The sequence below is a fragment of the Mastacembelus armatus genome, chromosome 8, assembly GCF_900324485.2.
Source record: "Mastacembelus armatus chromosome 8, fMasArm1.2, whole genome shotgun sequence".
Lineage (NCBI taxonomy): Eukaryota > Metazoa > Chordata > Actinopteri > Synbranchiformes > Mastacembelidae > Mastacembelus > Mastacembelus armatus.
The window spans coordinates 12,171,741-12,185,924 of NC_046640.1; the positions used below are offsets into that span (position 1 = coordinate 12,171,741).

Genomic DNA, 14,184 nt, shown 5'->3' on the forward strand with positions numbered 1-14,184 from the left:
CAACAATGTTGTTATCGTTCAGCAGCAAAGCTCCTGATTTTTTGTGAACAGGCTGCCGGTCGCTGCATCGTCCCTCCATACCTTTGCTCTGCAATCTTTTTCTGCAGTGAAATGTGAACATTAATGTGAATGTGGAGGAGGAGTCCTGACTGGGAGGAGGGGGTGGGGGCAGAGGAGGAGAAAGCGTAAGATACCAACAACACAGACAGATAGCGATGTGCACTGGAAGAACAGAGGCTTTAGTGTGAAGAGTGTAAGCATTTCAACAGAGCAGGTCTGCTGGGAGTGCTTTTCCTAATCGGAGCAGTGCTGAAGCTTTGGATACTGGCCAACCATCATTAGCCTGGTAGGTTCATCACACTGCATCTGCCTGATCTGCATGCTGCTTCTGCTGCTTGTGCAGAACATAAATATTTGAAAGGATCTCGAGAAGATTAACAGATTATTCAAAATTAGCATAGTCTTTTTAAACCATTTGATTACAGGATGTATATATGTTATTGCTGCTTGGCTGACACCTAAAGTTTAGTTGTTAATCTTCTCCCCACATGAGCCAGATAAAGATTTGATATCATGTAAATTATTCATGCTCCGTTGCTTATTGATATAGATTAAAAAAAAAAAAAAGGGAAGCATGATTCCTTCTCATTGCCTGATCATCATTTTCAGTGCTGAAGCTTCTGTTGTCAGAATGAAAATGTTTTCCCACAGACTGTGAGCTATAGCCTCATCCCCCTCTACCTTCTCTCCAGCTCTGCTGTTTTCATTACTTGTTGTTTCATTAGCAGAATTTCTAATTATACCCTCACATCCATAACACTGAGCTCAGCTAAAGTCTATAAATTCCACAACCCATCAGGTTATACATGCTCTATTACCAGCTCATAAATCTCCTTGATATCTACTCCTCTTTTCTCTGGTTACCCCTAAGATTTGTGCATGTATTCTGTGTCAGCTAGATTCTCAGCTCTGATATCCCACTGCAGTCAGATATTTAAAATCAGTCCAGATTGTCCTACTTAGTGGGAAGAAAAGGGACTCAACCACACTATGAAAGAGGATAGAGGAGAGGAGAGGAGAAGTCAGGCATGGACATAAAGCTGTGATCAAAATCCTCTACAGCAACAGCCAGCTGATATTGTAACCCTGCCTCTTTACAGGGTTATTGGTGATACCTAGCAGCTTTTACTATCTTCATTTTAGAGTGCTGGTTAATTGCCCCTGGGTGCGATCAGTATGTCCACTTAATTTTGCTCTCAGTCACGATCCTGATTATGCAGATAGAGTGGCAGCAGAGTTTATACTGAAAGGATTTTCAAACTTTAATAATGTCTAATAATTAATTTATAAACAGGTAATTGTTGAGTTGTGAGACCAGTATTTATCGTCTATATTTACAGCATTTTTATGTGATTTTTATACCTACATAGATTTGAGGCATTAAATAATCATGCAAAATGCAATTTTGGATAATTATTGTTTGTCTGTTGGATAATTAACAACCTTCATTCATGCTGCTTCAGTTCAATTCAGATCAAACCATGAAAAAGCTTTTTTTGCTTCTATGTCTTGAGAAGTAAAAAAAAAACTGTGATGCTTGTTGCCTGAGGTTGACATTGCATAACATTATGAAGTACAAGACATGTAAGCTAATAATAATGATAATGAAAAACCTTTTTAAATGGCAACTTTTCTCCTTAGGTTGGATTTTGTTTACACAAAAAGAAGGCTACCATGACAGTGTCATTTCACTGTTTCAAGGTGATATAATATGGATTTCTTTTGATACAGGAGAGTCAGTGCCATGTTCTTATGATCAGTGAAGTGTTGCTTTGAAATCTACACAGAAGAAAAAATAGAACTTCCTCATTGTTTTTGTTTTTGTTTTTTCAGAAATTAGCATGAAGAGCTGATTAAACTACTCTTAAACTAGCATTATTACACTGCATCTGCTTCCAGTTGCCTATCATTAAGTTTGGTGCTTCATAGCTTCTGGATGGCTGTTATCATACCATTACCTCAATATGTCAGATGTGAAGGAGCCTACTTTTGACCTAAAATACTGGTTGAATACAGGAACATTATTTTGAAGGATATAGCTAGGGCCGTACTTATGGTAATTAACTTCCAGTCCAATCCAATTGAACAGTTCCTTAGAAATTCGATTAACTTGAATCCTAATATACCGCAGTTCAGTAGATGTCAACCATTTCTTGACAAACAACACACTGGTACCTGCATCAGCTCCTAGCAAGGAAAAGATCTAGCTGTTCATTAAATAGAGTTATAAATTTTTACAGTGAACAGTGAACACCTCACTGTACAGATGGGATTTGATTAAATGTTTGGAGACGTCATACTCCCTCATGTGTCTCCTCATTAATTTCGTCATCATGAGCGGCTCTTTGCTCTCAAGCGCCAATTTTGCACCACTTGCCATCCAGCATTATGATAACTAGATATAAAATATATATGCAGTGTAGGCTGACGTCAGTGGAAATTGTAACATGTTCTTGACTGAGAGCAAAAATCCCCCAGTAGATTTGGACTTCTGCTCTTTTCATTTTCACTCAGTGAATATACCAAGGTAACTGCACTCAAGCAGCTCTGGATTTTTTTGGCACAGTTTCATGGATTAGAGATGAGTGGGGCGGAAATGGTTTCTGCTGTAAGTGGCTCAGTCCACTTACCTAAAAAACCTTCTCTGTCATATTCAGCCGACCACTTGCCACAGTGTATTACATTAAAAAAAACTGGCAACTAGCAACAAAGGATTCGTTTAATTGTGATTCTCTTTTCTCTGTTTAACTATAACTGAAAAACAGAACAAAAGCTCTGTAATAAAAAAAATGCAAATTTAGCATAATAATCTAAATTGATCTAATAACATTTCCATTTATTTTGACATTTGACAGTGCCAATGCTTTGTAAATGAAACACATTAATATCCCCTGTACACATCTGACAAAACCTCATTGGCCAATTAAAAAAACGCTTTTATTGTTGTCTTGTTAATATGTGTGACATGACTCCAATTAACTCGACTGGGATTTAATTGGATGAAGAAATCTTGTGGTGCATGCAGATCTGTCAACCTCTTTAGCTATAATTTGAAAAACTCATCATTAAACCCCCTGAGTGAGCTCCTTTGTCTTCGTGTCAATACTAACCAACGGTGCATAAGCCCCGTCTTTAAGAGAACTTGGGTATTCTCACTTGATGTGATTCAAGATTTCCAGCCAGAAGACATGGTAAAACTGTCAAAAACTCGATGGATGATGATTATAATTCTCTTGACACATGTATCTTCTTGCTTCTTGAATTTCAGATTTGCAAAATGTCTGACTTTGAGGATTTCAGCAGACCAGGAGGCCATACAAATGTATCTGAGAGCTACCAGGTGAACCCCACCAGTGTGATTGTTTCAGTGGTCTTCTCACTCATCTTCCTGCTGGGCACCATTGGCAACAGCCTGGTGCTCGCCGTGCTGCTTCGGAGCGGACAGGTTGGATACAACACCACCAACCTGTTCATACTCAACCTGAGTGTCGCTGATTTCTTCTTCATCATCTTCTGCGTTCCTTTCCAAGCCACCATCTACTCTCTGGAGGGATGGGTATTTGGCTCCTTCATGTGCAAAGTGGTGCATTTCTTCATCAACCTCACCATGTACGCCAGCAGCTTCACGCTCGCTGCCGTCTCTGTTGACAGGTATGGTAATCATTATGTGTTTATTCCACGAGAAAATATGTCATCGTCCACATACAGCAGAGCATAGTATATATTATCATTTCCACAGACATACTGGGTTCATAAATGACATTTGAAACATCTATATATAGTTTTACAATCAAGAATTTTTAGCACTGCTTTTTAAAATTAACATTACATTTCCCATAAACCTTTTTACTTCTTGTTGCAAAAAGTTGTTTAGAGCGTATTAATGTTCATTTAATTTTGTGATGAATCATGAGTTGTGCATTACTTAAATATTACTGAAGTATATGCTTTGTGTCATTTAATGAACAACAGTCATTGCAAGTATTCTCTAGTTGTAAGACAAAACAAACAAAAAAAAAACCATCAGTTCTCAAAATCTCATTAAGGAAATAAGGAAACCTTTATTAGTCTGTTCATTCTGTTGTCTGTTCATAATATGATTTATTTTATTTTATTTTTTATCACATAGTTTTATAGTAAGGTGCATTTAATTCATCAAAAAGATATTTTTCTTGTCTGAAGATAAAAAACAACTCTGAGAACAGCAAGAGCCCAGAGGTACACATTAATGGAATTAGTCATATGCCCCTAAGACCTTGTCAAGAAGTTGAATCAGTAATTGAATATCTTATGAGAGAGTCATGCATTATCCCTGGTTGAAAATTATATCGTTCGTAGAGTAAGCACTAAGCCCTCATTATAGTTGTGGGCAATGTTATCAGCTCAGTCAATATGGACAGAGTTAGTGTGCAGCAGCCCTCTGCAGCAGACACTCTCTGCTCATATTGGCTGTGTTTACACTTTAGAGAATTCAATAGATTTTTTTTTTTTTTTAATTTTTCAGCTCACCAGCCAGACATTTACTTCTGACTCTGGAAAAGAACAGGAACATCTGAATTGGGAGGTTAATACATTTCTGCTGTTTTATACGCAACAAGTCAAGAAGAAAAAGAAGCAACTTACAGTTACACTTTATACCATGAACCCACAGCAGTAATTAAATCATAGCTCAGCCTGAGTAAACACCAAACACACATTCCTCTGATGGACACTACTAGCTGTAGGCAGATTCTGCGGTTATACAGTATGTGAGAAATAGCCATCATTGCTTCTAATCAGGGGAGTTAATTGTGTTGCAGCAAATATTTGAGCTCTGGTGTGCAGACATTATGTAACTAAGGCATGAGGAAAAATTATACATGCTGCAGTTTTACACGTAGTCTTCAATGTCTAGAAAATATATAGTGATTTTGTAACCTCTTGGTTTAAATGTACATGAGGCTGCAGTTATACATAATGTGTGTAACAGGCAAAAATCCAAAATCATTGTTGTATGATCTCTGCAGACATTTGAGAAGAAAATATTGAAACAGCATCAGTACTGAATCAATATGATATGAAGTGAAAGAAGATTAGATTCAATCTAACATGGAATGATGTAATTTAGTATTATACTCAACATTGTTTCCCGGTCTGCTTTGATACAGCAGTAATTGCTTTATGATCCTACAAAACATCATTTCGAATCCAAGGAAAAGCACAAAAAGAGACCATCTTGTCAGATGTTGACAGTGGATTAGCTAATGGTTTCTTATAAACCTAAAAATTTTAGCCAAGGATTGGCAGTTGCAATAGCTGCTGAGCTTCTATGTGTGTCAAGTAGGTTGATGTTTTTTTTGTTTTGTTTTGTTTTTTGTTTTGAGAGCTGGCTAAGTGTCCTGAAAATGTGGACAGGGATGACATTGATTTGCAGCTTTACTCAGTGTTCCTGCCTCAGGCAGAAGAGGCTGCAAGCCCTTCAATATCCCTGTCCCTGAGAGAACATAAGTTGATGAAGCAGCATCTTGAACCTCACAAATATAGGTATGTTCAAAGACAAACTAAGTGATAATGAGGCAGGAACAGTCTGTTGTAGAATTAATGAAAGAAATTGGTGCCATGAAAACACCCAGCTCCTTTTCATTACAGCGCGCTGAGCACTGTGGGAATTGTGCCTTTATTGCTTTACTCCTCAGCAACATCAAAAGCAAAGCAGAAGACACAAGTCAAGTTCTCTGCTATTGTCATGGTTTTATCAAGCGATGCATGCAGGATCAGATCCTATTGAAACAACCATAAAAACCCTCTCTGTGGATATTGCATCCAGTTTGACATATTTCCCTGAGGTGTTTTTATTCTGTAAAACTCATAAGCAGCCATAGTGTGAATAATTACCATCCAACACAGACCCTTTTGTGTGAACTGTGATGCTCGTAACCGTGAGCGTGCGGAGGTGGCAGTATTCTTGGTGGATTTCCTTTATGTAAACAAACCATCAGTGACATTACCAAAATGAGTTGTCATGTGCTTTTCACTCATGCAATGCTCTCTGTATTTAACTTTAAGATAATGCAAAACAAAAACATTAAACATAACTAATAAAGATGACATGCTTTTATTTTTAGACTCCTGCTTTCAGTATGAGCCCAGACTAAACAAAAGTAATCACTGGCTAATGGATTACTGAGTTGTTTTACTTTTGTTATAATGTTTACAATGTTATGTATATATATTGATTTTAATTTAAACTTCATATTAAGCTTTAATAATACTATAATGATGCATTCGGATGAATAATTACACTCTTTTAGCGTATAGTTAGCATAAGGCGCAACACTGACTCATTATGTCTACTAATATACTCATGTGGTTTAGATCACGTCACTGTTATTATTTTCTTCTTATAGGTACCTGGCTATTCGTTACCCATTGCGCTCAAGAGAGCTACGAACCCCTTGTAATGCAGTGGTTGCCATGGTGATCATCTGGGGTCTTTCTCTGGTCTTTGCCGGTCCATATCTCAGCTACTATGACCTGATTGATTTTGCCAACAGCACTGTGTGTATCCCTGGCTGGGAGGAGGAGAACCGTAAGGTGCTGGACACATGCACCTTCCTGTTTGGCTACGTCATCCCTGTGCTGATTGTCAGCATGTCATACACTCGAACCATCAAGTACCTGTGGACAGCCGTCGACCCTCTGGACGGCATGTCAGAATCCAAGAGGGCCAAACGCAAAGTCACCAAAATGATCATCATTGTCACCGTGCTTTTCTGCATATGCTGGCTGCCGTACCATGTGGTGATCTTGTGCTATCTGTATGGTGACTTCCCTTTTAATCAGACCACATACGCCTTCAGGCTTCTGTCTCACTGTATGGCCTACGCCAACTCATGTGTTAACCCCATTGTATATGCTCTGGTGTCCAAGCACTTTCGCAAAGGCTTCAAGAAAGTGTTCAGCTGCATCCTTAGTAAAAACGGGAGGAATAAGGTTCATGTGGTTCATGTAGCAAACACTGTGCCTGGATTTGAAGCAGGCTCCACAGAGGTGTCGCAGATGAATGAGGAGAACATACGACAGAATGAATGTGAAATGATTAACAGGCCGATCGCAGAGCCAAGAGAAGCCACAGTGACTCTGAATTTGCCTTTTCACCGGCAGACTTGACAAGTGATTCAGCTTTGCTGACAGGCCTAGAACAGATTGCCTTATTACAATTAGACATTAGAGCTAATATCTTTAAAATGGTGTAAACTTCTCATCATTATATTCACAATTTTTGGTCTACTGAGTGGGGATATAAGGATTAATGCACAAACATGTTCACAGAGATAAAAATAGAATCGTCACAGTTTTTGGCCCAGTATCACTTCCCCTAATGTTCCATTAACAGATCAGAAATAAAGTTTTTTCAGTATGGCCTATTTTCACCTTTTGCCTTAACCGTGGCTTGCACTTTGGTATTTATTTGTTGAATTTTTTCATTAGCATTTCAGAATCCATGTTATTCTTCATTTTTTTAAGAGCAGCACAGAATATGTCAAATAACATCACAGTATGTTTCACCTCTTCCCTTTTCGATGGTTCCAGAAATGTTCAGGGTTTGGCGACTGTGAGGTAAATCCATGTACGTCAGCACCATTAGCAGTTTATTTGACTTTAAATGCAGGTTTAGGGTCATAATTGAGCTCATGTACATAAGTTCGAGAGAATAGCATTCCTCTGCAAAGTGGTACTTCTTTGCAGATGTAAAGTTCATTCTGTGCCAGTCTCATCCGCATACCACAACTGTATGTTTACTGCTCTGGTGCTTCAATCTGTTCTGTGGCCTTTTTCTCGCATTAGCTCAACTGCAGCTGTGATCCTAAAAGTCTGAATAAACCTTTGTGACTTGTTTTAAATCTGCCCATTTATTAACACGGTTGTATGTTTTGCAGCAGGATGTTCTTAGGTCTGGCTTGTATCTTGCATGCAGATGCTGCTCTGTCTTGTCAAGATGTTATTGGTATATTTTGAATTATACATGTTACAACTTAATACACAGAAACTTTTTGCAAATATGCTATTTAGTTATATTTCTAATCCATGGCAGTATTTAAAATGGCACAGTTTGGACTTAATGCATTCTGGTGTAGCAAATTCAACAATCAAACATCACTAGGTATATGTTTAATAAAAAGAGACATTTGTTCTTGAAAAATATTAAAAACAACCGCTGCTTGGTAGAAGACTCCAGTCCTTTTGGACTCTACTAAACAACTGAACATATTTTCTTGTTTTACTTGTACTTTGAAGATGATTGTATTCATGGCATGTTTCTCTTTGGTGTAAAATATTTAAATGGATATGTTTATTAATGAGTGCACTTAAGCAGAGTTGTGTATTTTTAAAAGTGCGTATTTTCTGTGTTTTTTTTTGTGAAATAAATTTCATCATCAATATGTCTTTTATAGCTTCTCTCTCCAAATCAAAGCAGATTCTCATTCTCTCTCTCTCTCTCGTGTGTGTTTGGCTGTGAGCTTGTGTCCTACCTCAAAGCTGTAAAAAGAACAATATTCTTGACTCTTACTTGTGTTCTGTTCAGATGATGTAAGGTGTAGTTTTCATCTGGAGAAACAAATTTCCAGTTAACTAGTTCTTTGCACTGAACAATTCTGAACAATTTTCCTCCAGTGGGTCTAACTATAATTATGCCCTGTGCATCTACAGTACATATAAGTGTCTCTCTGTGAGTTTTCAAACATAACATCCTGTATATTTTAAGAATATATATATTTAAAGAAATATTTAGCAGAATGTTTCAAAACACAATGTAGTGCACACTTCAATGACCAAATAAAACATTTGCTGCTGTATGATTTTAGTGGTTTTATTTAGTTCACATTGTGCATTAATGTAAATTTTATGAAATAAACTAACAAAACAACACACAAAATCTATGTCTATCTATCTATCTATCTATCTATCTATCGTCCCCATTGAATCTTGTTACCAAGTAACGACTATTACCATGAATACGTCATCACTCGCGTGCCACCAGCCATCCAATCAACGCCTAGATTTTGCCCGCGCAGTGTGAATCCAGCCAAGGAAGATGTTACTAAGATGGCTGAGAGTAGCCGAGTGTTCAGAGGGAAGGGTGACAGCGACGGAGAACACCGGTCACCGTATTTGTTTACCACCTTATTAAGTCCGTGTCTTCGTACGGGAGTTGACTCTGTTAAGGACCTTAATGGAGGAAGGACCAGGTGTGTCGCTATTCCTGAGTGGAGTGATTTTCTCTGTGTCCGTCGGATTTGGACACCGACAGAGTGCAGCCACTGTGAGTACAATATGACGTCAAGTGTTGGTAATATACTGCTCAATGCCAGTAACTAAGGCCATGATTCATACACACTGTGTCGAATTTGATTTCGTGATTTGTTTTGTTTTTGACTGAAAGCTTGGTAAAACCTGGACTGGATTTTTGAGTTAATTTTTGTAATACCAATTGATTCATTATTATTTATTATTTAACAGAATCCTGACTAATTTATCACCTATTATGCTGACTTTCACAACAAAGAATCTAACTATATGTATGTAAAACCAGATGTTTGTTGTGTCGTGCCAAAGTAGTTATCCCCGACAAGAATTGTATCCCCTGCCGCGGGAGCGCGCATTCATTCAGAGTGAAGGTGGACCTGGGTTGTTAGGCTTGAATTTTAGCTAAGCTAACGAAAAAACAGTAACACTTGGATTCTTTAGTCATTGTATTGAATATAGTTCTTTTTCTGCACGATGTTTTCTAATGTGTCTTTTAATTTGTTTATCTTTCTGTCGAAAGTTATTCTAGCCATTGTCAGCGTTATGTCAGGCTGTAGCCTATTTTACGTGTTTGTCGAACTTCTCCAATGCACTGAGATTGTGAGGTCACTGTTTGGAAGCTACATTCAAACACGATATGATCTGATCTTTCTTTCAATACAATATACTGAATCAAATAGCCTGCACATTAAACAGCTACAATAAAATCGAGTTCGACAGGAAGTGTAAACAAGCTTACAATAAACACATCACATTGTCAACAACAATTGTTTGTATAACCGACTTTTAATTGCAAAATAAATTGAGGTCTAGTTTTGGATACTGTTATGAATTACTCTGAATGACCACAGCGATCATGTTATTGCATAATATGACGTTACAGGGGGATACAAATGATTTCAGATGCAGTTTCCCACCTGAAATAAATTGTATCCCCCCTTCCATGATGTCAAATGATACTCAAACATCCTGAATGTTATTCTTTACACATTTCTGATCATGCTTCATAATACTGGAGACTTTGGACAACTTTCCTTCACTATGGCTAAAGTTACAGGGGGATACAAATTATTTCAGATGCAGTTTCCCACCTGAAATAAATTGTATCCCCCCCCTCCATGATGTCAAATGATACTCTAAACATCCTGAATGTTATTCTTTACACATTTCTGATCATGCTACATAATACTGGAGACTTTGGACAACTTTCCTTCACTATGGCTAAAGTTACAGGGGGATACAAATTATTTCAGATGCAGTTTCCCACCTGAAATACAGTGGGTACGGAAAGTATTCAGACCCCTTTAAATTTTTCACTCTTTGTGTCATTGCAGCCATTTGCCAAAATTAAAAAAGTTTTTTATTTCTCATTAATGTACACTCAGCACCCCATCTTGACAGAAAAAAACAAATGTAGAAATTTTTGCAAATTTATTAAAAAAGAAAAACTGAAATATCACATGGTCATAAGTATTCAGACCCTTTGCAGTGACACTCATATTTAACTCACATGCTGTCCATTTCTTCTGATCCTCCTTGAGATGGTTCTGCTCCTTCATTGGAGTCCTGCTGTGTTTAATTAAACTGATTGGACTTGATTAGGAAAGGCACACACCTGTCTATATAAGACCTTACAGCTCACAGTGCATGCCAGAGCAAATGAGAATCATGAGGTTGAAGGAACTGCCCAAGGAGCTCAGAGACAGAATTGTGGCAAAGCACAGATCTGGCCGAGGTTACAAAATAATTTCTGCAGCACTTAAGGTTCCTAAGAGCACAGTGGCCTCCATAATCCTCAAATTTCGGGTGGATTATTTGCATCTGAAATAATTTGTATCCCCCTGTAACTTCAGCCATAGTGAAGGAAAGTTGTCCAAAGTCTCCAGTATTATGTAGCATGATCAGAAATGTGTAAAGAATAACATTCAGGATGTTTGAGTATCATTTGACATCATGGAAGGGGGGATACAATTTATTTCAGGTGGGAAACTGCATCTGAAATCATTTGTATCCCCCTGTAACGTCATATTATGCAATAACATGATCGCTGTGATCATTCAGAGTAATTCATAACAGTATCCAAAACTAGACCTCAATTTATTTTGCAATTAAAAGTCGGTTATACAAACAATTGTTGTTGACAATGTGATGTGTTTATTGTAGGCTTGTTTACACTTCCTGTCGAACTCGATTTTATTGTAGCTGTTTAATGTGCAGGCTATTTGATTCAGTATATTGTATTGAAAGAAAGATCAGATCATATCGTGTTTGAATGTAGCTTCCAAACAGTGACCTCACAATCTCAGTGCATTGGAGAAGTTCGACAAACACGTAAAATAGGCTACAGCCTGACATAACGCTGACAATGGCTAGAATAACTTTCGACAGAAAGATAAACAAATTAAAAGACACATTAGAAAACATCGTGCAGAAAAAGAACTATATTCAATACGATGACTAAAGAATCCAAGTGTTACTGTTTTTTCGTTAGCTTAGCTAAAATTCAAGCCTAACAACCCAGGTCCACCTTCACTCTGAATGAATGCGCGCAGGGGATACAATTCTTGTCGGGGATAACTACTTTGGCACGACAGTTGCATTGCATTAGAAGCAGGTTTTTTCTTTGTAATTTCAATTAACTTGTATCCATGTACAAATGGTCATGTTCCTACTAGTACTGCCTAAAATTTGTAAACCGTTGTACACTGACTGGATGAGGAACATGATGCAGTAGGGTTTTGACACAGCTCAGACATATCCCTTGTTCCCACCTGGTCCATGCTTTCTGTTGTCACACACCTGCTGTCTGTCTTATTCTCAGCTCCTCAACCCCAACTTTTACTTTTTTTTGGATTAAGTTCTGTCTTGTTTGCCCTGGGCTTTTGATGTAGGTATTTGGAATACTGCCTAATCCTGCCTAGCCACTCGCCATGAATCCCAACAATATTTTGTGTTGCTGCTGGGATTTTGCTTGGTCAACTGCCTTCTGTGCCCTCCACTTTGGTTCTCACCTTGGTACCAGGCTGGGATGACTTTAGGGTCTTTATCTTCTTTATATTGCAGCACCTCACTTGCTTCACTCCTCACCTAGGCTGTTAAAACGGAGAGTTGGCTTGTTTGAGCTGCTGTGGAGGGCTATACTGCTCAGGCTTTGTTGATGCCCCAACCAACTTTGAAGATGCAAGCTAATCCTATTCTCAAAACTCTCCACAGTGGACACAATTCATATACCAGCAGGGCCCAGAGAATATTAGGCAGGATGCCATGTTGGTATCTCCAGGTTTTTAAATTTCCCTACTAGTCTTGACTTACAGCTGCCAGCCATCATTCAAGCTGTTGGTTCATAGCCTTCATTGTTGCTGTGTCTTTCAATTGCATACTTTCCCAACACTCTTTATGGGTTTTCTGCTGCTAGGGTTAGAAATAGTATTAATGAGCATATGTGGCACAACAGAGCAGATCCCCAGGAGATTCTTGCGGCTCATGGAGATTAGAGAAGAGACAGGCATTGCAGGGCAGGCTGCACTTTAAAGAAGACTCTAATGAATAAATTAAGCTCTTGATGTTCTAAGAGTAGCACATTGACATTATGTAATGATGTTCAACTAAGTTGCTCACTTTTAAATTGACTTTCTGTCTGCACAACATAGGGAAACTAAGTAGAAACAAACCAATTACCTGTGATGTTGGACAAACAAAAGGGCAATAACCGTTCGACTTGCAGTACAGGCTTTGATTGCACTGGATAACCTGTGCATGTACATATGTGATAAGTGTACATCAGCGGTTTTAGGTGGACCAAGAAAATTATGATGTGTACTATAATTAAAAAGATGCACAGTAGCTTCCTTACTTTTCTTACTGGAAAACCAGAGAAAAGGCCATGATGATAAACAAGTGATTCACTAGAAAAAGCTGCATGAAGATCAAGTATCAATTTATTAATTTAAGAAAGAACATGATGTTTTGGGACAGTCCGGACTGTATTGAATAGTCCAATAAAACAACAGACAGTACAATAAGACTGTGGACACTAATACATCAACTAAACACATCTGACAGAAAACAAAAATCCAATTCCAATCGCAAGTAAGTATTTTGAAATAAAATGAGATAAACTTTATTCATCCTTAAAGGGAAATTCAGGAATCAAAAATTAATTTTATGATCTGTAATAAAACTCAGTCATTCATTTTGTAGTTTACTGAGCAATATCTGCTGGCGTGGATAGTCAAATTTCACATAACACATTTTTAGCACCACTAATTACGTCAATATAGCTGCAGCATAATGTAAAGTCGGTGTAATACTGTATGTCTATAAATATGCTAAAGAGACCGACTGTGTGTCTCTGTTTTTGTGTGTTTCTGGTTGTCATTTCTGTAAGGGGAAAAAAAAAAACCCTCCAGTCTGACAAAAATCAGTCTCAGGTAGGGGTTGCTGTTGGTTTTCTGGCTTTGCAGGATTTCCACTGAACACAAACATTTGTTTTATTGTTTTGTAAACTGCCAATTACAAGACAATTGAAACATATAAAACAAAAGAGGTTATTGTAAGTTATTTAAGGATCAAATTAGAATTTTATAATTGATATATTGGACTTCCCAGCCATCAATTATTTACATATGCTGCTGCTGGGGAAAAAAATTGTTTTTACTGAGACACACATCTTGACACTTCAGTGACTAAATGCATATCTACAAAATGGGGCTATAGTGTTAATTCTCTTTTTGAAGAAGTAGTTGTCAAATTAATTAAATATCCCTGACACTGACAAGGCTAATGAGAGTTGAGATGGGAGAGAGTCTACCTACAGGAGCCCTAAGACATGGAAAA

At 37.8% G+C, this 14,184-nt stretch overlaps 1 protein-coding gene and 1 long non-coding RNA gene across 2 annotated transcripts in view; both read left to right on the forward strand.

Annotated features, from left to right (window-relative positions):
- Positions 1 to 224: 224 nt before the first annotated feature.
- On the forward strand, positions 225 to 7,506 carry galr2b (galanin receptor 2b). The gene is made up of 3 exons (XM_026325525.1): positions 225 to 346; positions 3,329 to 3,711; positions 6,447 to 7,506. Exons 2-3 carry the CDS (start codon positions 3,338 to 3,340, stop codon positions 7,207 to 7,209), a joined length of 1,137 nt encoding a protein of 378 aa, XP_026181310.1. The 5' UTR covers positions 225 to 346; positions 3,329 to 3,337; the 3' UTR covers positions 7,210 to 7,506.
- Positions 7,507 to 9,162: 1,656 nt separating this feature from the next.
- The window catches only part of LOC113141243 (uncharacterized), a 41,361-nt gene continuing 36,339 nt past the window's right edge, over positions 9,163 to 14,184 (forward strand). Inside the window, exon 1 of the long non-coding RNA XR_003296725.1 lies at positions 9,163 to 9,364. This is a non-coding gene — a long non-coding RNA (uncharacterized LOC113141243). The remainder of the gene's footprint in view (positions 9,365 to 14,184) is intronic.